This window comes from Fundulus heteroclitus, chromosome 17 (assembly GCF_011125445.2).
Source record: "Fundulus heteroclitus isolate FHET01 chromosome 17, MU-UCD_Fhet_4.1, whole genome shotgun sequence".
Classification (NCBI taxonomy): domain Eukaryota; kingdom Metazoa; phylum Chordata; class Actinopteri; order Cyprinodontiformes; family Fundulidae; genus Fundulus; species Fundulus heteroclitus.
Window position 1 is genome coordinate 2,568,725 of NC_046377.1, and position 24,535 is coordinate 2,593,259.

The window sequence follows — 24,535 nt, forward strand, 5'->3', positions numbered from 1 at the left end:
AGGTTTTTCAAGTTTATGAGCCTTCCTCTGACCAGTCTACGTGTGGGTTATATCAGCGTGCACAAAGTGAGGTGCTGAGACGTTCTTGGTAATATGCTTGAAAATGTGATTTATTTGCTGGAAAGTTAAGCAAATTCTGAAAAATATTGAGTGTAAAACGCTGACTCAATCTGTATATTTATCTGATTTATTTATTCTTTTTAGATTATATGCCAGCTGGGATAGTTTGTAAACAACATTCAGACCTAAAAACCACAAGAACATACCTTTCAACTGATTGCTATTAATATCTATAGCCCACTAATATGAACATTTTAAGTTTGTGTTTCCACTTCCTCTAAGGGAACTAAAGCTGGTTAAGGACAGTTAAATAACTAAAATGGGAATCAACAACACATTGTATGTGCAGTTAGCTAATTACTTTGTGATTATTTAGGGCACTAAACATATAAACAAATGTGAAAATCATTTATTTCCAATATATCCTAACAGCATTTATAATTGTTGATTTCCTTTTTGGGTAAAACAGCAAATCTGGAATTTATTTTACGTCAGGCTGAACCATCAGCTAGTGGGCGGGACTAAAACTGCTACGGGGCAAGCTGATTGGTCTGCAGCAGAGATGCTATACAGGTGAACCAATCAGATGTCAGAGTTGTTTGCTGAGCTGTTCTCCAGGCTAGCAAGATAATGCTAAATGATACGCGATTTACATTTAATGTCATCACATTTTAATGTACGATTTCAACATTTGTTTGAATATTCATTAACAGAACATGAAACAAATCCTTACACATTTTATCAATTTATAATTTTATTTACATCACCACATAAAAATATATTTCTGCCTCTTCATAATGGGGCTCCTAGTCTTAAATGCATAATTTTACTTCTGACCTTAACTTGCAGTATTGTCCAGATTTATTGGCAGCCTGGGGTATAAATTCATCTGGCAGGAGTAGGGAAAAGTCAAAGTGGAGCATTTGGACAAATCAGAACTTTAGAGAATATTTATTTTTCAAATGGGGGAAAAACAAACACATAAAGCAGTATATTATTTACATAAAATATTCTGGAAAATGTGTTGTATTAACAGAAGAGGGGCTACTTTTGGTGGTCAGCTCTTCGTCTTCCCTCACAACATTTCACACAGTTTGACTTTAAAGAGGAAGTCCTGGGTACTTTCTTATGCTCTTCTTTTCAGCTCTCAGTTCTCTGCAGGACCTGGTCTCTGAACGGATTTACTTATGGAAGAAGCTAATGGGCAACTGTCCTGTTGAACAACTCAATGAAAGCCCGTTTCAGTTTACTAAGGGAGACCCAGATTTCTACTTAAAATCTGATATAAAAAAAAAAAAAAAAAATCATGTCCTGCACCACATAACATGATCCCTCTAGAAAAGTAGCAGGCCCACAGCATTACAGATCCTCCGCTGTGCTCATCAGTGAGGCTCTGCATATCGCTGCCCCTTCCTGTTCTCATATTCCTTCGCCAGCTGTTCTGCTAAACAGGAGTTCTCAAACTATTTTCCTTGAAATGACAACAAAATAGAAAAGTAGGCTGTTGCACTTAACGGATATAAAAAAAGTGCAGATTTACAAAAAAATTAGCTTAGCATAAGGAATCCCAAGGTCTACAGATTTGGGCCTTAACACATGGAAGGACAGAGCAGGTTTTCAGCAGGACAGGCAGGAGGGGGCTGTCCCTGTTTAAAACTCCCATAGTGATGACGGAAATCCGCCCGTCTCCACGCTGGAGCATTCTTCCCACCGTCTTGTTCTCCTATGGGGTAATTCTTCAGACACCAGCTCCCACGGAGAGGACGCTCCAACAGAACTCTCTGCAGCTGTCCGGTCTACTCCCCTGGCTGCTCCAGGACCTGAATGTTGGCTTTTTTCTTCCCTCCGTCTCCGGGCAGTTTGAGGTTCCTCTCCGTGACCTCGGCAACGTCGCTCTCGGAGTCGGATTCTTCGCCCTCAGACTCCGACGTCTCCTCGTCGTCTTCAGAGTCGCTGTCTGACTCGTTAAGCTCCACCAGGGCCACATCCTGAAGAGACAGGAGCGAGTGAGGCAATTGAAATCGTACAATTACAGTTTTTACTGCAGCTTCAAATAAAAAAAAAATGAATTTTCCACTATCAAAAATTACATCTTCATACATTGCAAATTTTATTTATCACTATCCTGGGTCTCGTTCGAGGCCTGATCGTCTAATTAGATTAAAGTTCGTTCCATCCAGTTAACTGACAGTGTCCGCTAGACGGAGCGTCTTTCAGTGTTGTAGTATGGCCGCCATGCACCAGGGGTCGCTGCTGCTCATCCTTGACCAGAGCCAGACTACAGTAGCTGTAAGAGCAAGAATCATGGTGGAGGCATGCCAGAACAGGAACGTGAAGCAGTCCAAGCAGAGTCTGGTGTGGGCATGCTCCTCCGGTTACCACATTTGTAGCTTCATTCATCCGTGCTGCATGGCAGAGCGGCGTCAACTTCTCATCCATAACTTACTGATGTCACTCACTGATGCGATAACAGAAAAGTGGAGGGCATTACGCAAAAATAATAATAATAATAGTAACGCAACAAAAAAAGGACATCATGCCAAAAGCACGGTTGGTGGAGAGGGATGTTATGAGGATTATAATGTTTCACATTTTATTCTATTCATTTCATTTGTTTATATTTGGTAACCTAATGGGTTCCTGTTTTGTTATATTTTATAAATATGTCCAAGTTTAAGAATATTTGTTTATTCAGTCAGTATTTAATACAGATGGCACAATGCAATGTTAAAATCTAATGACCAGCGTCTTTAAATGCAGCACATTCTAAAACATTTAAAGTGATTAAAGCCAAATTCCTTGTAAGTGCAAACCTACTAGGCGATTAAACTTGATTCTGATTCTGAACATTTAGGCCTTCATGTTATGGACAGGCCCTCTAGATACAAGAGCAAACTAGGGTTTTTAAGAAAATAGCCGCTTATCAATGAATCGCTAATCGGTCGATACGATCGATCAACTTTGGATTAACTCATAAATCAAACTTGCCTCCCTAGTTTATCCATTCCTCAAATAAAGCCTGAGTGACGCTCACCATCTCTATGATCCGTTCTGCCTCGTCCACGTTCTCGATGTCAAAGCGTCCTTCAGGAGCCTCCTCCATCTGCTGCTTCAGCTTCTCGTTGGCCTCGGCCATCTGAGGCAGGAAGCTCTGCAGGCGCTCCAGAACTGACGGGAATCACACGAAACGCAGACGTGAGCCGGCAAAAGCCTTCTTTGTTCTCTGTCTAACCTTAATGTTGGCGAATCGTCACAGGAGGTCTCACCGCTGCTTCTGGGCACCCGCTCCGTCTGCAGGGACCTGGGCTTCAGCAGGAGCTTCTCACTGAGACCTGAGGGACGCAGGAAAACAATGTCCCCATCATCTCAGACGTCCAAAAATAATAATAATATAAACCAATGTTCTTTCAATATCATTGTGAAAGAAATAATAGTAATAAACGACAGTGGCTACAATCCGAACGACACATACACAATGCATTTTTTGGAGACCCGCCATTTACTCAACAGTGCGTCGTTGTTGCTGTCAATCGCCACTGAGTTTTTACCTCCATAGAATAGGTATATATGACGACGCATGCTTCTCTTACTGGGTTTCATGTTTCCAAGCTGCTGCTCTTTTGCCAAGATAAAAGATCAAATGCTGCGCTCTGTTTTGGGAACCCTGAGAACTCTCATATGATTGGCTCAGGAACCAGGAAGTAAACCTACGGGCTAAACTCTGAGCCAAAGTCGCTCCGCGCCGTACCTCGAGGTTTGAAAGGAGAAAAAACGTGACCGAGGCATTGTTGATGGAGAGGACCGATCGTTTATGATTGTCTTCACTGGCAGGTGATAAATCAGGATGATTATGGTTGATTTTACAGTTAATATCTTGCTTATAGCTCCTTTAAGCTTTTGGAGCAATGGCGTTCAGGCTGTTTGGTTTGGAGAAAACCAAACGGCAACAAACACCTCAAGGTGATCCTACAGCCTGGTAGTGCATTTATTGCGCAATCATGGGATCTAGACCCTATGGAGCCACTAGGCCAGTGGTTCTCAAATATTTTATGCTCCACTTCCCCAAGAAAATGGGTCAAAAATCTAACGTTTATCGTTTGATTGCAAGAAGAATCCTTTTAAAAAGTCTAACGTAGACATGGGTTCATTCATGGTTTCTAATAACTAGAATGTTTCAACATCACCACTTTATACATCTATATATCTATAGATATCTATATCTATATAAATTAAACGACAAATGCCTTTCACCCCAATTCTGCAGTCAACACTTAACTAGCTATGAACCTCATATGTTGAGAATAATATCAAGTCATTAACATTAAAGATAAACTTCAGTTACATTAAGTTTTGTACTTTTTTAAAGGGTTAATTGATAGTATTCATCATACTACTGACCGCAGGCACACACCAAACAGCAGGGGGTGCTGTTGTCACATTTAGAATGATTTAGAAGGCTTCTATTTTCCGGACAGAAAAAGCCAAGGCTGCTTTGGCCAACAAGACCATGGGGATGTTTGTGGGGTTGCTTCAGAACCTCTGCAGCACAGACCGCTAGAGGAAACCCCCCTCCTCCTCCAGCCCACAACAGGAACCAGTCAAAGTGGATCAAGTTGAACGAGCTGTTTGAAACTTCCGCTTCTTACAATCTTAGCTGTGGCGCGTCCGCCGCACGCGCTACCAAGAGAAATCAACATCGGTTGTTCACTTAAAGCAAGAAGATGATGGTGTAGAAAACGCTCGTTTAAAAAAAAAAACACGTTTTAGCGCCGCTAGAATCCACAACAGAAGCCCTTCCGTGCAACGCTGTTTTATTCAGCTGCCGCTGACTGACTGAGGGAAGGAAACGTTCAGACCTCCGCCGCTTCCACAGGACAGCAGGGACCGGGAACTCGTTGTCTTCGCGTTAAGGTCCATGTTAAAACAGGAGAGTTTAACTCGGCATGTGTCGCACATGTAGCCAACCCGAACTCGGCCAGCTTTCACTTCCGGTCATCGCTACTCTGTCGCTTTAGCGCCACCTGGTGGTTAGGAAGACTTCCCCCAATCTAAAACCCACCGCTATGGTCAAAGATCGACTTCTGAGGCGAGATGATAAAATTAAATAAAGCCTTTAGATAACTTGTTCAACATTTACTTCTATTATAATGTGTTCGTTCCGTTAAATCAAGTAAGTTCACCTTCCATCGGGCACTATTACAATATCCGTGTGTGGCACTTTTTGTTTGGTTTGGCAAAGAAAGCCAGCACAGTAAGAGGTATCACTCTAACCCTTTTTATATGGCACATTATTTTAATTCGTTCAATGATAAACTGTATTCTTTTCAGTGTGAAGAACTTGTTTGGTTCATTCACTTCAGAGGCTATAGTTAATTTTCCAAAAAGAGAATTGGTTTGTTTTTCTGACGGCTTCACAGACTTTAAAATAGAAAGGCGGTGAAATAGAATTTTTACTTAAGTATTACACTGGAAACCAGATGACAACTTCAGCCATCCATGGAGTGAAGTCCCATTTTCTTCCAATGCTGCATTGTGGACATGCTAATAAGCAATAGAAAACTTGTTTAGGGCATAACTAACAGTTAAAAAGAGGGTTGAGAGCTTGGGCCGTTCAAAAGGCCCTGGGCAACAAGGGCATCAAAAACTCCCACTGTGTGTCACATTTGATTTTGTTGAAGGAACGATCATTTTTCAGTTCCCTATCAATAAACATACTTAAATTATAGCTGTGATTTTTGCCATATATCAGTGAGAAACTGAGCTGCCACAATAAAGGGATTTATCCTAAGGCTTTACTGCTTATTTACCAGTAATAGCAGCAAATATAACATTGTCAGCTTCAGATTGGAACTTGGCATCAGATGATGTATTAAAGAACATTGGATGTTACTCATATCCACCTTTTAGGAAACAAGCAGAAAACCTTTTAGTGTTTTAATTCCTGGCACTTTGTAAAGAAAAGCGCTGAACAAGCTTTGCAGTCAATCGTTTGTGGCTTATGAAACCCATTGTTAGTGATCATTATAGAGCACAGAGCTGTCACAAGGAGCAGTGTGGACGGGGTTTTGCTTTGACGACAGTGCATATTAGAGTGAGATCAACCGGGCCAGAATGACGGAGTTGGAAACTGAGGAAAAGCTCGAGTCTCCCTCCAGACGGGCGGGAGTGGACAACCCTGCGAAGCTTTGCCATTTCTTCTGTTCCTGCTTCCATTATAAACCCCCAAACAAACTATTACACGCGCCTCGGCTTCAGCCACTGACTCACACTACAGTATGTGACTTTGCAGTTCAGATATTTTCAGAAGTTGTGGAAATAGTCACAAAAATTCTCAAATATATATAGTTTGATTTAACTCAAATTTTTAAACTTGAATTATTCCCCATTTCTTTTGGTTCATATTTTGTTTGGGCAGCTGAAATGTGAGACATCATGACGCCTGATCAATCTACACCAGCCCCCCCGTTAATATATATATATATATTATTTCCTGGACTCATAAAAGCACAGTTCTTGGCAGTGGCTCGGGTAATTCAACGGGCTCCTCACCAGGCTTCTGCAGACACGCTGGCACGAGTTGACGCCTAATCAGTAGAAAACAATAAACAGCACTATTCCACATAGCCAGGCATGGAAAGTTTTTAACAGCTCAAAAGCGTGTGCTGACTTTCACACCTCTTAACGCCAGAGTGTACTTCCTCTTGTTCGGACTTGCAGATCAGAAAGTAATATTCCAACCAGCATGTCCATAAGCGGTCCAGACGAGAGGGGGTCTAGAAACCCCCCCCCACCACCACCTTGAACCCAACCATCACCGCACACCTCACTACCGTCTTTCTTTCTGTACAGGGCATCACGTTGTTCTCTGCTACGCCTGACCTCCAGTTGGAGAAATCGGACTTCGAAAATAAAAGCAAAAACACAAAAGGTGGTCATTCCAATACGGAAAGCTGTTGTTTCGTTCAAGCCTGTTACAAACATCCTGTAAAGCTGTACTTTCCATATGCACACATCACTTTTCACTTATTTCATTTCAGAGCTGCAGCCGCTATGTAACACTGATTTAAGACGCACTCTTACAAACGTGTCTTGTAAAATAAACAGGTTTTATCGCAGCTTACTGTCGCCGATGCGAAGAGCTGCCATGTTGGATCCGACGATCGGCCCTGACAATATTCTCCGACTCTCCGAGGGTAAAAGTCTGAATAAAGCTGCCGTTACAGCTGATTTTTTCCTATCGGAAGTCGGGATTTCCGAGTTCCGACTGTGAACAAAATGCAACTTGTGCGACTTGCTTGCTTCAAGGCAACTATGCCAACAAATGCACAACTGTTCATCCATCTTTAACACGCTAGTTAATACCATTAACCTTTACTGCAGAAAAGCTAATACAGCTCAAACGCAATCCTTAATTAGGATTACTGCAGTGTTGGTGGCATAGTTTATCACTGGTGGATGCAATAATAAAAAGCACCACTAAAGGTCTGTAAAATGTCTTTGTACATAGTTGTGCACATCAAGAATCAGAATAAACTTTATTCACCAAGTTTGTAGGTACAAGCAAGGAATTTGACTTCAGATTCCAACGCCCCAGGTAAGTAACAGCAAAACAGAACAGCAAACTACAATGTATGACAGACAAAAACATTATTTAGGGAAAAGCTATGGCCAGGGGCTGTAGCACCGACCTGAAGGTAAAAGTCTGAGAACACCATCCCAAATATGAAACACGGGGGTGGCAGTATCATGCTGTGGGGTTGTCTTTGCTGCAGGAGGGACTGGTGCGCTTCACAGAACAGATGGCATCATGGATAAACAATATTTTTGTGGAACTTCTGAAGAAACACCTCAAGACATCAGCAAAAAAATTGAAGCTTGGGCACAAATGGGTCTTCCAAATGGACACTGACCCGAAGTATACAGCTAAACCGGTTACAAAGTCCAAATATTTTAGAGTGGCCGTTGCAAAGCCCTGATATCAATCCTATTGAACATTTATGCGATGAACCGAAAAGGCGAGTGAGACCAAGTCAGCCTACAAATTTGGTCAGTTACACCAGTTCTATCAGGAGGAATGGACCAAAGTTCCTGGCAACCTTTGTAAGAAGCTTGTGGGAGGAGATCCAAAATGTTTGACCCAATTCATACAGTTTAAATGAAAGGGTACCTAATATTAACACATAGTTGTGTAAACTTCTAACCTTCAAGAAAGTAATTAAACAATGTCTAAAAAAAATCATCGCTCTCAATATTCTGGTATTTAGAAAATCTAAATATTTTTGGTAATCCCGACAGACCTGTGACAGGAAAGGTTATTATTCAGAGTTCATGTTTGACAGTGAGAAAAAAAAAATGCTTATATGTCTTTTTATATGGTGTATGTAAACCTCTGGTTTCAACTGCATAGGGTGGAGCAGACACAGTGGTCGGAGAATCCAAGCCCTGCTCAACGGACGGCGATATATGCTTCCTTTAAAACTGTGTAACAACGATCCAGTGTGTTTTTATCTCTGGTCGGGTATTTAAGACGCTCTCTGGGCAGCTCATTGGCTGCATAAAAGGCATTTTATATAGCTTTTGTTTATAGTTGTTTTATTTAGGTTTTGTATACGGTCACTGCAGACTGTAAATGCACCTCATGTATATTATTATAGTTGTGTGCAAAATGTGTTAATTAAATTTGGTGTGTGGTGTTGATCATTACATTTATAATCTACTACTATTATTATTATTATTATTATTATTATTATTAATTCAGTGAAGTTAAAAGGATCTTTATTTTAAGAATAAGAAAATAATATAAAAAAATATTATAAGAAAAAAATAAATAAAAAAAATAAAGAAAGGAAACAAAAATAAATAATAAAATAAAATAAAAGGATCTTTATCTGTTTTCAGATTTATTTATTTTTTAGAACTTGTCAGGCATGTAAAATGAGTGACACGTTATAAATTAATCAGATAGCGGTACAAGCGATGCTATTTGATTTATTTTGCAAGTTTATGTAAATACCTAATAGAAAAAAGGGGTGGGGGCCTAAAAAAAATCTCTGCTAGGGCTCCACGTTACTTAGGACCGGCCCTGACGGCACGGCAGGCTACCCCCATAATCTCCGACAGAGTCTCCATCCTCTTCTCGCGACGATCTTCGGTGGCACTCTTCGCTCTGACGCGGCTCGCCTGGCTGTCGCGTATTCCTGGCATCTCTCCTCCGGCGTTGGCATTCCTTCTCCGGGCGACCTGCTTACCCGTCGGGAAAAGGAGAAACTACCAGAAACCCGTAAATATCGGAACCTTTTTTTCCTCAGAGGTGGGGGAGGGGGGGCGGATAGCAGGTAGCGGGTTCGGTGGCGCTTCTGCTCGCGGAAGGAGGGCAGCGAGCCGCGGAGCTGCGCTTTGCTTCCTAACTGTTTTCATTCCTGCACAGCTAGCTAACAGCGCCAGGAACAGCTTTGGCTGACATAAAACCACAGCTGGCTGCCTTTATTGTTTCCCTTCTGAACAGCGCGTGCACTCTGAGGCGAGCAGCTGGTGATTCAGAGGCCTTAACCCGACCGGTCATCCCCTTTAACGCCGTGCATAAAAACAAACAGGCAAAGCCAATATTTAAGCTTGTGACTAAAGGGACGCTGGGAGTTTCTGGCTGCTCCTCCCAACCAGGAGAGTCCCCTCAGATGGTTGCGTAGGGCAGGTGCTGACAGCTGTGCTGCTGAGGAGGACGTGTGGATAGAGGAAGTGGCAGCTTTAATGTAATGGCTGCACGTTTCCTGTTCAGTTACAGCCTTGAACTACGGCACAGCTGAAGGCGTCTCGCCAAACTTTCGCAGCTCCGAATGGAGGACATCTGTGACGTCTTCAGTCTGTCCTTCAACTCTGATCATGTTTTTTTGGTCTGAACTTAAGGAGGAGGGAGAAGGGGGGACACACGTCCCCTCAGCATGATGCAGCCACTGTCATGTCTTTCCGAGCTGCGGATCTCTGCAGCTCCTCCAAAGTCGCAGCGGCCTCTCTGATCGGTGCCGCCTGTCGGTCGGATTAGGATATCCCCCCATCCACGGCTTCCTATCTGCTAACGAAGGGACCTCTGAGGGCAGGGAACACCGCTATTTAGGCTCATCCATTCAAAGGGGGTCAATGCCTCTGCAGGCACCTCCTCTCAGATTTATTCTGTTTGTTAAAGGGAAGTATGTCGTTGTCGGCATCCTATGTAGAATCTAAATAAAAGCCGTCAGCCGGCGTTACGTTAGCGGGGTATAAAGATGTCAAACTCGGTATGATCGTTATCAGGTCTCTGTGAGATCAGCTTCAAGATTGATTGATCCTCTCGATGAATCAATCTTTAGGGGCGCACATTCAGACGCTTTAGAGTTCACGGCCATGCCCGTCAAAAACTAGCTCTGACGGCGCATAACCGAGGTTTATTTTCTTCCGGCGGGTCAGAGGTCGGCAACCTTTACGACCCGCTGAGCCATCTTGGCCCTCGGTCCAGCTACGCAGGTGTTTTATGAAATGTTTATTTCAGGATCGGGAGAGATCGGCAAACACAAATAAGGACTCAAACACGGTTTCTGTTAGAATATAAGGCCCACATTTATTATTCCCCACAGAACACAGCAACACAAAACAGCAAGCACTTCGCACACGCAAAGTAGCAAGCAAGCTTTCAAACAGGCGTGATATTCCATCTCTTACCATTGTTAGGACTGGGAAGTCGGTCAGTCCAGTTAGAGCACAATCCACGCGGCCGGGCGTTTATACAACCCACGGCTGACTTCAACGACTGAGCGCGGTCCTCTCCTTTTTATACCAATAAACAAAGTATCAGATGGGAGCGAGAGTGGCCACTTCTCCCTCCCGTCTGAGCTGTTAATTCCGTTTCCAAAACAAAAACCGTTCCCAGCATCTCAGCAGTGTGTGAAGCCAAATAATATTGCAAACTCGGATAATAGCGCAAATATAAGCAAAATAAGGAATACAGAATCAGTCTTTCCCACAACACATTGTCATAGGTTCCCACCACAAGTTAAAACAAGTTATAGCAAAATAACACATGTTCTTAATTTTATGTGAGCAACATAACAGGCACGAGCATATATGTTGCTCTTAGTTTAAAACTAACCAGTGTTTCCCAATATACATAGTCAAAGAACAAAAACAACTCTTTAATATATCAACAGGTTTGGTTTAGAGCCACAAAAGTTCCACGTCTCTTTGAAACAAGAGCTCGTTTTTTTAGTATACTGTATGAAATCTGTTTACATTTCTTTTTAGATTAAAGATCAACAGTTGTTATTATTTAACTAACAGTATTTTTATGTTCAGGTTAAATGCATTTTCTTCAATTGGACATTTGATTTCTATAGCAAATGGCATCAAATTGATTTGTAGCCTATTGACAAAAAGATGCTTCATTCATTTATAGTAAGATATTCTATACACCATTAGTTTCTTTCTTTCTGGAAATGTTACCCATATATTGCAGAACTAAATGCATCCTAAAGCTGGCGATTTTAAATGGAAAAATCCTTCTCCTCTCGTTTCCTCCTAGTGACGCCTCCCTCGAAGCCAGCGTTACCATGGCAGCTGCTCCTTAGCCGGCGGGGGGGCCCCCTCTTGTCTGAGACTGCCCTCGGTAGCGGACGGTGAGCGATGAGACGCTGCAGCCCTGGAGCGCATCACCATGAGCATCAAGAACCTGGGAGGAGCCTTGGGGGAGTCCCTGGGCTCTAGCCTGACGGTGCGTATGAGCGGGGCGGGCGGCGGATGGAGCGCGCTCTCCCTGAAACCCGTGGCCCCCGTGCGTCTCGGCTCCATTTTCCAGACCATGGTTCCCACCGGTTACACCAAGCTGCAGGAGGACCGCCTGGCCATGGCCGACCTGGGAGGCAAAGCTGAGGCCGGCCCGCTGCAGAACGGCTACCGGCAGGAGGCCGAGGGCAGGCGGCTCCTCGACCGGGCCTCCCGCTCCTCCGTGACTTTATCGGACCCCGGAGACGGGGGCTGCCCCGAGACGGCGCCCATGCTGGCGGAGTGGAGGCTCTCCGGGGAGGACGCCAGCGACGAGGGCGACGGAGACGAGGCGGAGGCGCCGGGGCCGGACGCGTCCAACATGCCCAAGGAGTCGCCGCTGGCGATGGCTCTGCAGATCTTGGTGCCGTTTCTGCTGGCCGGGTTCGGGACGGTGTCGGCGGGAATGGTGTTGGATATCGTGCAGGTGAGCTGGGCCGAGAGCGGGAAAGGATTAGAGCTAAAGCCGGAGTGGGATGAAGGGTTCTTACGCGGTTTTTAGGCGTCTCCCTCTGCAGCTGTTCTGCAGCTGAGGACGTGTCAGAACAGGCGGCCGTCGGCAGGATGAGGAGGGCTGCTTTGGATCTGCTCAGGGTTTATCTTTTTAACGTCTCTGCCCGCCTCCGGTCCTTGCAAGACCTATTCCAGATCGCGACCACACACCTTAGCAGATGTTTTTTGGGGGGCTTTACGTGATAGAAGCAGCAGGAGCGCTAAGCTCTTAGGGCGAGGATGCGAAGAACCAGGCCAGGGTTCACCAGCGCGGGGCCCACGTAGCCCCCGTTGATCATGTGTGGCGCCCACGAGCCTGTTCTAAAAGAAAAAAAAAGCCCAATCATTTTATTCCTCTTCCTGTTTATTCACGCTTGGATTTATAGAGATTTAAAAATGACAATATCTATAACAAAGCATTAATAATGTGTTAATTTTAGGTAACGTTAAGGTGACCCCCTGATCTAGGCAGGAGTAGGACTCTGGGGAGCGTGGCCGCATGCTGACAACCCCATCCAGCCCTGTGATTGGTCCAGAAGGTGCAGGATGCTGGCCCGTGGCGCCCTGGCCTAATGCGTCAACATGGCCTAGTCAAAGTCCGGACCAAAATCAAATGGCAAATAGGAATTTGGCGATCGCTGCATGTCCACCTTTAATGCACGTGACGTTAAAGGTTCCGGTTGTTCTGGGACAACATAGAGAAAAGTTATAAAAGGGAATACTTTAAGGCCCTGCCTCGTGTCGTATTTAGTCTGCATCCTGGTTTCAGGGCTGACTAAGGCTCTTTAATAACAGCGTGTCACATGTTGCCCGGCGGGCAGCTTTGTGGCAGCGGTGAGGCAGGTCCCGGCTTACCGGAGCCAGCCACCCGGTGATCCGCGGCATCGCTGAATAGCACTGATGGGGCGTTGCAACGGGTATTTAGCTGGGACCCGTGTGGGAGGAAGGCGGCACCGTAAGCCAGGATGAGGCGGGGCTGCGTGTTCGGTCACAAAGCAGATTTATTCACCGTCTTCTTTGGCTGTGCTGGCCTCTAGCCTGTCAGTCTTCCCTGTCGTAGACGCCTCAGATATAACCCGGATCGGCACGGAGAGCCGTGGCCCCTGACACGCTTAGCTGATAAAAGAAGACAGATCCGCTCTGTGTCCTTGGGGGAATGTCCCCCTGAGCACCCTGGCGTTGCCGAAAGACGCCGACCAAGCGATCAAAGCAGTTTTTTCTTTCTGCGTCGCTCTCCGGACGCTTCGCTTATTCCCTGACTTTGCTGTTTTAAAATGCCCGCTCTCAATAAGATCTTTTAAAAGCTTCTCCAGATGTGTGTTCCCACAGCTGTGCTGAACAAACGCCGTCTCTGATGTGTCCGCAGCACTGGGAGGCCTTCCAGTACATCACCGAGATCTTCATCCTGGTTCCCGCTCTGCTGGGCCTGAAGGGCAACCTGGAGATGACTCTGGCTTCAAGGCTGTCCACGGCTGTGAGTTCTCCCCCCCCCTCCACCCCCCCCGAGAACCTTTTGGTTTCGCCGCTGCCCAAGAGGCTGGCGCCAGATCGTCACGGTTAGACAGCCCTCAGCGTGAAGAAGAACGGCGGAAGGACTGGTGTTGCAGTCTGGTGTTTGATTAGTTTTATGTTCATTCCAGGTGTCGCAGCAGAGATCAGATCAGTCACATCTGTCTCATGATCTCACATATCTATGAACCGTGGCTCCTTCATCGAGCTAAGGAAAGGTGCGGCCATATTGGAGCCGCTATTGGTTCCAGTCCAGTTCATATTCTATTAAGCTCCCTCTGCCTGGAGCAGGATCCGGTTTGCCTCCTCGTGGAACCGCGCGGGCAATAATTGGCCTCCTTCACCAACCTGTTTTCTCACACTTCCTGTTCTCTTCACTCCATTGTTGGCACAGAAAGATAGAGAGAGAGTTTCTTTTAAACCGGGTTTTCCTGCCCGTCTCAAACCGAGGAGGAACAAGGAAGCTTCCAATGAATATGAAAGGGCCCAGAGTTGGGTGTTGGTGCTGGTGGGGGTGTTTTCCTCCCCTTTTGGTTGGCCCCCAGCTCCCTGCATGGAAGCTCCACATTCTCAGCGCTGTGTCAACAAGACGCCGAGAGCTCAGTGGCATCAGCTGCTCCTCTAAAAACCCCTTCTATTGTTTCATCAGCAGTAATGCAGGCAGCAGCTCACCGTTCTTTATAAAACCAGTGCAGGTCTAGAGCTAGGGTTCCTTTAGGTATAATTCTACCACCGACCTAAAGTTTGCTTTATTATATGATGGCTAACAGTGAAACTAGCGTCCACGACACCACGGAGCTTATTGTCAGCATTGGTCCGGTGTGTTCTGGCTCTGTGGAAGAAAATCCAGCCGGTCAAAGCGTCCCCTCCCTGACATGCTGCCGGTGTTTTGCTCTCAGGTCAACGTGGGGAAGATGGACTCGCCCATCGAGAAGTGGAACCTGATCATTGGCAACCTGGCGCTGAAGCAGGTAATGACTGGGCCAAAGGTCGGATCCCGGTAACTCAGAAGTATTCACACCCACGAATGCTCTTTAACTGTTTTTACCATGGTGACCGAGAACATGCCTGTTTTTTACTGGGATTTTATGGGATCTATCTATCTATCTATCTATCTATCTATCTATCTATCTATCTATCTATCTATCTATCTATCTATCTATCTATCTATCTATCTATCTATCTATCTATCTATGTATCTATCTATCTATCTATCTATCTATCTATCTATCTATCTATCTATCTATCTATCTATCTATCTATCTATTCTATCTATCTATCTATCTATCTACTATCTATCTATCTATCTATCTATCTATCTATCTATCTATCTATCTATCTATCTATCTATCTATCTATCTATCTATCTATCTATCTATCTATCTATCTATCTATCTATCTATCTATCTATCTATCTATCTATCTATCTATCTATCTATCTATCTATCTATCTATCTATCTATCTATCTATCTATCTATCTATCTATCTATCTATCTATCTATCTATCTATCTATCTATCTATCTATCTATCTATCTATCTATCTATCTATCTATCTATCTATCTATCTATCTATCTATCTATCTATCTATCTATCTATCTATCTATCTATCTATCTATCTATCTATCTATCTATCTATCTATCTATCTATCTATCTATCTATCTATCTATCTATCTATCTATCTATCTATCTATCTATCTATCTATCTATCTATCTATCTATCTATCTATCTATCTATCTATCTATCTATCTATCTATCTATCTATCTATCTATCTATCTATCTATCTATCTATCTATCTATCTATCTATCTATCTATCGTCAGCAGTGCTTAATGCTAGAGAAGATCTGCAGTGTTTACTGTGAGGTCATGACTACCGTGTGGCGGGGCGGATCAGGGCGGATGAGCCCATGCGGCTGTTAATAATCATCCACCTAACGGTGACGGGCCGTTCGCGTGCCTCGTTGCGCAACCACCGTCATAAAATGTCTGTTTGTTTTCTCCCCACGATCACGTGTGCGCTGTCTGTGTGCGTTTCCCGCCGACCAGGTTCAGGCCACCGTGGTGGGGTTCCTGGCAGCCGTCGCCGCCGTCGTGCTGGGCTGGATCCCTGAGGGGAAGTTCCAGATGAGCCACGCTGTCCTGCTGTGCTCCAGCAGCGTGGCCACGGCCTTCATAGCCTCCCTGCTGCAAGGTAAACACCCCGAGGACAAGCTGTCACAGGTGGAGGCCACCACGTGTCCTTTCAGAGCTACTGGCCAGACTCTGCCCGCTTTAAGATTAAATCTGCCTATTAAACGAGCGAGTCTCCACTCACACCTCCGTCTGGTGACATCACAGAAGCCCCCCCCCCCCCCCCCCCCGCCGTTTATTTAGCCTTTAAATTCTTCGCACTCGTATTCTGCACGGCTGCAGCAAAAAACATCTACTCCCCGATTTCAGAGCTCCCCATTGGCTCCCCTTTGTTTCCGCCTCTTGTGATGTCATCAGGCCACGTACGGAAAGCCGAGTTGGTGTTGTTTCCTCGGTTCCTCAGTGTTCCTCCTCGTCTCCAGGCATCATCATGGTCGGGGTGATCGTGGGCTCCAAAAAGACTGGCATCAACCCGGACAACGTAGCCACGCCCATTGCGGCCAGCTTCGGTGACCTCATAACCCTGGCCATCCTGGCCTGGATCAGCCAGGGCCTCTACAGATGCCTGGGTATGTAGCCGGCCCGCTTCAGATCTGTTCAGCCTTTCTCCATGAGGCCCCCCCCCCCCCCCATCCTTTAGTCAGCGTTTAAACGAGACCATGAGGCAGTTTTCGTAGGTTTTGACACAGTAGCAGAACCAAAGCCCTCCCACGTATGTGGCCCATCTTTTAGAGCCGCTTCCTTTGCAGGGCATTTCAGAGGATGTTACAGACTCGGCTCAGCTCCACTCATCCACGCAGCGAGGGCCTTTTTCTGCAACGACATGATTTTAACACTAAGCGGGTGCAACGATGCATCCAGCTCACGAGAAAAGACGACACGCAATGCTAGCTTCTAGCTTCGCTAAACCTTTTAGTAGGGCTGGGCGATATGGATTAAAAAATAAATCTCCGATTTTTATCATACCAAAGCCGATTAATCGATTTTTTTTCCCCTCCTTTTTGTTTCATAAAAAGAAATTAAAGAAATTATTTTAAAACCTTGCTTTTATGTCAAGCATTTCGTCAGGGAGTTGACCTGAATTCAAAGTGCAACTAAAAACAGGCTGTGAAACATGCTTGTAAAACAAGATGGCAGCCGTGCCATTATAAACAATGAAAATATAACATTGAGCTAAGAACAGGCTTCACTGCACTTGTGAACTTCAAACTAAGTTTAAAAAAAAAAGTAAATAAGTAAATGAAGTACCTCGTATTATGGTTAAAAAAAAAAAGTTTCCACTTAACAATATTTTGACAATACATTTGCCTTAACATATATTCAGCATCACATGCTGTTCTATTCATGGAAACCCAATGAGTGTACTGGCAAAATAAAATCCAGATTTTCCAAAAATGAAATCTTAAAGAATTGTAAATTCGAATTAATCGATTAAATCGATTTATCGCCCAGCCCTACCTTTTAGGGATGTTTTTTTTGTTTTTGGGGAAAGTTTCTTATTTTTGGCCTCACAGATGAAGTAAAGGTTTTTACGCGTCACCTTAACGTTTACAAAATCTGCGGTCAAGTTTAAAAGCGTTCGGGATTTTGTGTCGGCTCCAACCTGGCGGCGCGATTCAACACAGCGGGACCGAAATACGTAAGCCCCATAGACCGCGGTGCGGCGCTGAGCTGGTTCTCTTGGTGTCCACTTCTGACATTCACACGGCCTCACCAGTGGACAACGGATCATATTTTACCCCCAAAACCTCAGAAAAATCACACTTTCTTGTCATGGCCCCTTTTAAAAATCCAACTCGCACAAAGACATGACCTCAAATAGACAAATGAAATGAAATGGGAATAGTGAAAAATCCAAGATCAGGCACATTTTATAGGAGAACAGAGGCGATGATTGCTTTTTATTTCATTTTTTATGTTTACTGTGTCTACGCCTTTCCTTCACTTTAGGCGGGAGCGGTGCCCTAGCGCCCCCTGTTGACAAGCCGCCACTGAGCGTGAGCAGAGAAAGAACGGAGCATCTTCTGATCTAACAAATGCTCCCGCGGTTCGAGTTCACCTCTAAAAGATTCCACTCAGCTGCATCTCAACATGAGCTCGGCTGTTTCACTAACTCAGTCATATATTGCATAGATTCCTTTCAAAAACGGCTTTTATTTCTGAGCATTGTGGGTAAAAGTTAATGAAAACACAAAATTACAGTTATGTATCGGAGCAATTAAGAAGAGATTTCTAACACAGCGATCCTAGAAAAGTGAATAAAACATTTCTGACTGGGTATGTCTGAGCTTTGCTGCTCAAATGGGTTTATTTTCCCACCTATTAACTTTGCATTATGAATAGCTTCAGTTTGCAGACTGAAAAGTTATAAATATCTTGGTGTAAATTTGCTTCACTGCTAGCCCATAATTCACTATTTGCTTGGACGTATAATGAGACACTTCCCTCGGTCAGCCAGTAGGGGTCCCTCCTGGCTCACTCTTGGACAGCACCAGCCTCTACTGGAAATCAGGCAACAGCGAAACATCTGAGAGAAGAACCCTTGAGCACCCCACCACCAAACCCTAAATCTATCTCAGTCAAACTTGTGCAACACGTACCTAAAGCTGTTTTCCTACGACCACGCTTCATTTTAGTAACCTAGACGTTTAAAATTGTAAACAAACGCGAGCAAAACTTAAAGGACGGGGTGAGTCAGTCGTTCCGGGACAGGGCGGTGCAGCCAGACGGCAAACAGAAGCGCCGTTGTCCTCACACCGGGCACGCAGATACTGTTCGGTTCTATTCGCGTCAAAACATGTCTGGAGAGCTTCTAACTTTGGATGCAGTCTGCCAAGCACCAAGTGCCTGAACAGCTACGGACGCGACAGCTGCAGGCACTGAGACGATCCCGGCCTGCTTATACGGCGCGGGTCGTAGCGGGCCCCGCCGCGCACGCAGGACTATATGGTTTTAGAAAGCGCTATCGTGCAGAGTGAGCGAGCAGTGCCTTGCAGAAATAACCACACCACAGCGTAGCGCGTCGACACATCTCAACCACAACCCTCCACCCATCTTTCCTCCTACGTCTCCGCCAGCTGTGTACATCCAGCTTTGCCCTTCCCTCCTCGTAAAACGAGGCTTTTATAAGACTGGATGTCGAGCACTTGTAAACATCACCACAAATCCACCGTTGATTGGATTTAAAGCCTTCAGTGGCATCCAGACACAACTAACGTCTGACAAACCTGTGAGGCCACAAACGGGACAGCTGAATGTACTCTGGATATACCACTAAGACTCAGCTGGACTCTTGTTAGCGTTTACAAGTTACCTACAGTAACGGACTGGTTGTGCTTTTATTTAGTTACATTAGACTAAAGAGGGCTGAATACAAATGCATGCTCCACTTTTCAGGTTTTTAACAAAGAGGCAAATGTCACTAAAGCTTAATCTGTAATAGAAAGCAGAATTGCCATAACAGAACCATGCGCTACGTTGCGTTGGCCTGTTGCCTAAAAACAAAGTACCATCTGATGGAGCTTTGGCGAATATATGCGTTTGAAAGGTGAGCTGCGTTCAGCTCCAGCCGGACATTTGGGGGCAATTCACAAGCTTGGGAACACAGTTGGCGTGCAGCGAAATGGACAGAACTGACAGTGTAGGCCTTTAGTCTTGAGTTTCCTCAGAGTCTCGCCCCCATATTTGTCAATGATACATGTATGAGCCTCTCAGTATCAGGATGGCTATAGGCTCGCTCCTACATAAAACCACTTTTACTTTCTCAAAGAACTGACCTTTTTTCTCAATATTCTAATTTTGCTCAATTCAATTGTATCTATGTAGCGCCAATTCATTAAAACATGTCATCTCAAGGCACTTTCCAAAGTCAAATTCAATCAGATTATACAGGTTGGTCAAAAAATGTCCTATCTAAGGAAAACCAATTGATTGCATCAAAGTTCCGACAAGCAGCATTCCTCCTGAAAGAGCGTAGAGCTACAGGGAGAGTCGTCTGCATTGTCCATGTCTTTGCTGCAATCCCTCATACTGAACATGCATGAAGCGACAGTGGAAAGGAAAACTCCCCTTTAACGGGAAGGACGTAATCCCGTAGTCCTGAACCCAGTAGGTGTTTGGTCCTGATGAAAAGGGTGAACGTAGAGTGTGACGTCCAGTGTGGGTTGTGGTATGGACCACATGGGCACTTGCCCGGGGCGGCATTAGAAAGGGGGATGCACATGGCCCCGGATAAAGAAATATGACCCATCACTTGAGCCTTGCGCTAATATTCCGTTGCTTTTATGCACGTCTTCGTGCATGGCCCTACTCCCAGCATGCATCTGCGTAACATGCTGTGTGCGGCACTACACTGAATTTTATCCTTGCCCAGAACTTGTGTTGTGCAGCTGGAAGGCCTTTGATTGACTGGGGGGAAAATCCTATTATATGAAATAAAAGCTGAGCTTTGTCACCGTGTGTTTGCTCTTTACACTTTTTTTCCGCATGGCTCTAAGACCGAAATTGTTGACTTCACAGATTACTCTTTCTTTTTGGTTCAAAATCCGTCTGTAAGCAGTGTGTGGCAGGCCGAGTCAAAGCCAGACGAGTCAAAGCCAGACGTAACCTTAAACCAACTTATGAGAAAAAAATGTCGTCCTTGTGACCCAAAGAAATGTGTTTTCAGCATCGGTCTCCTCCTCTTTCCTCCCCAGACTCCCATCCCTACGTGTCGTCGCTGGTCTGCGCCTTCTTCATGTGTCTGACGCCTCTGTGGATCGTCGTGTCCTCCAAGCACCCGGCCAGCCGCACGCTGCTGTACTCCGGGTGGGAGCCGGTCATCACCGCCATGGTCATCAGCAGGTGGGTTTCTGCTCACGCTTGTCAGGGGAAAGAACCCCCGAAGTTCCTTGCTGTATGATGGGCCGACACCGAGTAGGGACGGTTGAAGTAAAAAAGTAAAAAATGAATACTTAAGAAAATAAAGAGCAAAAAGTTTCAGAATAAATTATTCAAGATATAAATAATAATATTGATGATAATTATTAGTCAAACTGCAAAAATAAAGTATCAAAATAGCTAGTAAAACAATATGGTCTTAATGTCTAAATTATGCTGGTAAAATGAGGGCAGGGCTTGGTTTGTTTTCGGGGCTGATTTGCTTCTTTTTGACACGGGGAACCTTGAATCTGTGCCGGTCACCAATGTACCAAGCCTTCTGGAGGCAGAAAAACAAAACTACAAAGCTACTATGTGTGTTAAATACTGGATGAATTATTACGGATGTCATTGCACTTTGTTCTCCGAGCAAGTTTTGCTCTTTCTTTTAATCTGGATGCTTTTGTAGTTTTAAGCGTAATCACGGTGCTCGTCTTGAAACAGACGAGCAGGCAAATGGCAAAGATGTAATGTCTTCGCCTTAGGAAAGTACTAATCCTTCCAAACCCTCTGCAGAACATAACGGCCCAGGCTTGCTTCACTTCTTTTCCAATTCTACTTGTTGACGAGTAGCTACCAGTTCAGAAGGGTCTAGCAAAACAATAAATAAGACTTTTGTATTAAGTTAATAAACTCATGAACGCTTCCCAGAAGTCTTGGAAATGTCAAATTTCCCTTTTAGAAAGTCTGCAACATGTTCTACAAGATCCTGGGTCTTGTCTGACATATTTGTTTAATCTTTGCACTAGGGATAAGCCGGCTGCGCTGCCACTTTCTGTTACTCAGTACATCCAATGCGAAAAAGCCCTCCATTAAAGCCGTCCCTGTTTTCCTTCCCTCCCCTCTTTGGGAGACATTTGTCTGGGCTGGGTGAGGCATGGAGTTATTGCTGTATTTAAGCTGTGAAAATGCTCAACAGAGATATTCCTGACTTCGTTGCAGATGAGATTATATTTATGCTTTAGATTAAAGCCTCACAACCGAAATAACTTCCCACCTTAAATTCTGAGGGACAAAATTTTTTATTTCTATTCTTTTATTCCTATTTGATAGGGGACATGTCATGCAAATTCCACTTATTTAACCCTGAAATACATTTTGTTGTGTGCTTGGAGTCTCTAGGAATGGAAAAAAGTTGAATCTAGTCTGTCCATGTGCTGTGTAGATATCTTTATGTTCTGTTTGGGTAATATTTTTCAAACCTTTGTTTTCTATTGCGTTTTTTTTTTAAACAATTACACCACAGTGTTTGCTACGGAGCTGCAAAACAAGGTCTTGGACTTCCTACTTATTAATTTCACCATTTTTATTTATTTTTTTGCTGCTATTGTGTAGCCGAAGCTAAAGTATGCTAAAGCTGCAAGTGGATAAATGTTCGGCTGTTGGATGTATTAGCCCACACAATTCATCACACTGTTCCACAGAATACTACAAAAATTGCCCACCGGGGTAGAGTGGAACCAGTGGTGGGTACAGTCACATTCATTTGCAATCAGATAATTGTGGCGCTAACTTTTTATTCATCGCATTATCGTTCACTATTCTTCTTGTTATGATGTGGTCTTAACATTGTCGGCTCCCGTTGCTCAAAAGCAGACCGACTCGTGCCGTAAACACGGTATATCAGTCTGGAAAGCCAAGTAAGACGATCTTGCGCGTGCACAGTTATTCAAAAAGGGACTCTCACCTTAACCGGCTTGTCTAGGATCAGAAAAAACACTCCAGGGTAGAGCTTTCCCTCTGTGTCACAGCCAGCAGCCTCCAGGTTAGCGACATTAGCACAAGCTAACGCCGGCTTAAACCCCTCCCACAAACTTGAGTGGGAGGAGTTACAAGCAGCGACCTCAAACCATAAAACTTGAACCGAGGATGCCGACCCCGGAACGTCTTCTCGTATTTCTACGGAGCAGGGATCCTGCTCTCAAACCCAATTGAGTCAAATGGCCAGTTTTGTCCAAGTGAAAATCTGTCACGGTTAAAGTTACCGGTTAAACATGAGCTCCAGACGTAAATCTAAGCTTGATATATCTGAATTATAATGTTAAGATTCAGCTTGCTCGGCACTCTCCCTCCCTCGGGGTTGCTGCTGAATAAAAGATAAAAGGTAAAGATAAAATTCGACCTTGGTGATTTTGTTTTTAACCTAGGAAGCACAGTCGAAACACAGGGGCTTAACAGTGGCCTGAGAAACCTACCCTGGTTTTACAGCAGTCAGCACCTGAAGGCCAGAATCCACCCAGGCCATATCGTCAGACCATCATAGCATTAATCCAGACCGTAACCGTCCATGCTGTTTGTTTTTTATGTTCTGTTCTGCTCAGATTGGGCCCTTTCGTGGTGACAAGAAAGCACACAATTTCCTGTCTTAAGGTTCTGCAGTTTGTACACAACGAGGGATTTTGGGGGCCCCCTAATATATAACAAACGTTCCCATTTTGGCTTTGTCTTTAATTTAAAAAAATCTCCACTTATTCGTTATTTCTGTGTTTTTTTTGTTCCCTTCAGGTAAGATTGATCAGATCTTTTATTTGCTCTTTGTTCACTGGCTAGTGGACGGATGGAAAGGTCGAGGGTGAAACTGAACACTGCCGTTTCTCTGTTGCTGCTCTTAAAAATGTTTCCTTTTACTCCCGCCTTAATGTTAAAGTATGACACCACCCACTGATCTAATTATGTTGTGTTGTTGCAGCATCGGAGGACTCATTCTGGACAAAACCGTGTCCGACCCAAAAATGGCCGGCATCGTAGTTTACACCCCGGTTATCAACGGTGAGTACTCACTGCTCTTTCTCATAACACACGGGTTAGATGGCAATTGTTGCCAGAACATGGCTACAAGTTTGAAGATGGATTTTTTTAATGATTTTTTTGTGAAGCAAACACAAAATAGGACCAGAAAACGTCAACATTCAAACTGCTTACCCCCCTTAAGTCAGGACTTTTTAGAGCCACCTTTTGCGGCAACGCCAGTTGCAAGTGTCTTTGGATCAGCCACTTTTTCTGCCCAATTCTCAAGGCGAAACTGTTCCAGCTCCTCCGTGATGGATGGTTTCCACTTGTTAGCAGTGACCAAAACATGCATGTGACCACAACATTCCCCCTGTGAGCCAGGCTAACGACGCTCCATTGTTGGGGCGACCAGTTCTAGGTGCATCTACACGGGAATCCAAGCACTAATGAGGCCTCGCCTGCAGATCTATAAAGCTTCAAACGCCGCGCTACTCCAGACATTTTGAAATGAGAAAGCTTCCTGGACGGGAAGCGAAATGCCTTCAGCATCAGAATAGAAGTTCAGTTGTTTTATTTTTTTAACCTTTTTTGGCTTGATCATGGCCTGGATGACAGAGAATCTTCACCGGTAGATTAGCTCCTCTATTCATTACTGATTCATTGTGTTTTTGTCCCTTTTGCCTGAATTTCCCCCATTGTAGTGAGCACAAAGTATTCCTTGGCCTATTTTGAAAATATCTATATCTTATTTTGAAAATAAGTGCAGTACAAATTGAATTATCATTTGTTAATGTATAGGGGTGGGCTATAATTCAATAACGATATATATATTGATTGATAGAAAAAGGGTTAAATAAAAAGTTCAATAGAATAGCAGATTTCTTCCTTTTGCATTCTAGCCTATCA

General features: G+C 44.4%; 2 protein-coding genes across 2 annotated transcripts in view; one reads left to right on the plus strand and one right to left on the minus strand.

Moving 5' to 3' along the window:
• Nucleotides 1–796: 796 nt before the first annotated feature.
• Nucleotides 797–5,064, minus strand: c17h12orf45 (chromosome 17 C12orf45 homolog). Its single transcript, XM_021319112.2, has 4 exons — nt 4,917–5,064; nt 3,327–3,392; nt 3,095–3,228; nt 797–2,048 (listed from the first exon to the last, which is right to left on the minus strand). Exons 1-4 carry the CDS (start codon nt 5,014–5,016, stop codon nt 1,857–1,859), a joined length of 492 nt encoding a protein of 163 aa, XP_021174787.2. The 5' UTR covers nt 5,017–5,064; the 3' UTR covers nt 797–1,856.
• A 4,115-nt stretch (nt 5,065–9,179) lies between these two features.
• Nucleotides 9,180–24,535, plus strand: part of slc41a2b (solute carrier family 41 member 2b) — a 31,813-nt gene continuing 16,457 nt past the window's right edge. The window contains exons 1-8 of the mRNA XM_036149013.1: nt 9,180–9,340; nt 11,609–12,274; nt 13,706–13,813; nt 14,748–14,819; nt 15,899–16,043; nt 16,405–16,551; nt 20,677–20,824; nt 23,589–23,668. Coding sequence (XP_036004906.1) covers nt 11,741–12,274; nt 13,706–13,813; nt 14,748–14,819; nt 15,899–16,043; nt 16,405–16,551; nt 20,677–20,824; nt 23,589–23,668 — 1,234 coding nt within the window. The 5' untranslated portion in view covers nt 9,180–9,340; nt 11,609–11,740. The remainder of the gene's footprint in view (nt 9,341–11,608; nt 12,275–13,705; nt 13,814–14,747; nt 14,820–15,898; nt 16,044–16,404; nt 16,552–20,676; nt 20,825–23,588; nt 23,669–24,535) is intronic.

Bases quoted from the DNA above. Each gene is read 5' to 3' on its own strand.
- c17h12orf45 (XM_021319112.2), bottom strand. From the start codon at position 5,016: ATGTGCGACACATGCCGAGTTAAACTCTCCTGTTTTAACATGGACCTT. The intron at 3,393-4,916 runs GTCTGAACGTTT...TGCGTCCCTCAG, and splicing joins GTCCTGTGGAAGCGGCGGAG to GTCTCAGTGAGAAGCTCCTG. The intron at 3,229-3,326 runs GTGAGACCTCCT...GATTCCCGTCAG, and splicing joins GCGGGTGCCCAGAAGCAGCG to TTCTGGAGCGCCTGCAGAGC.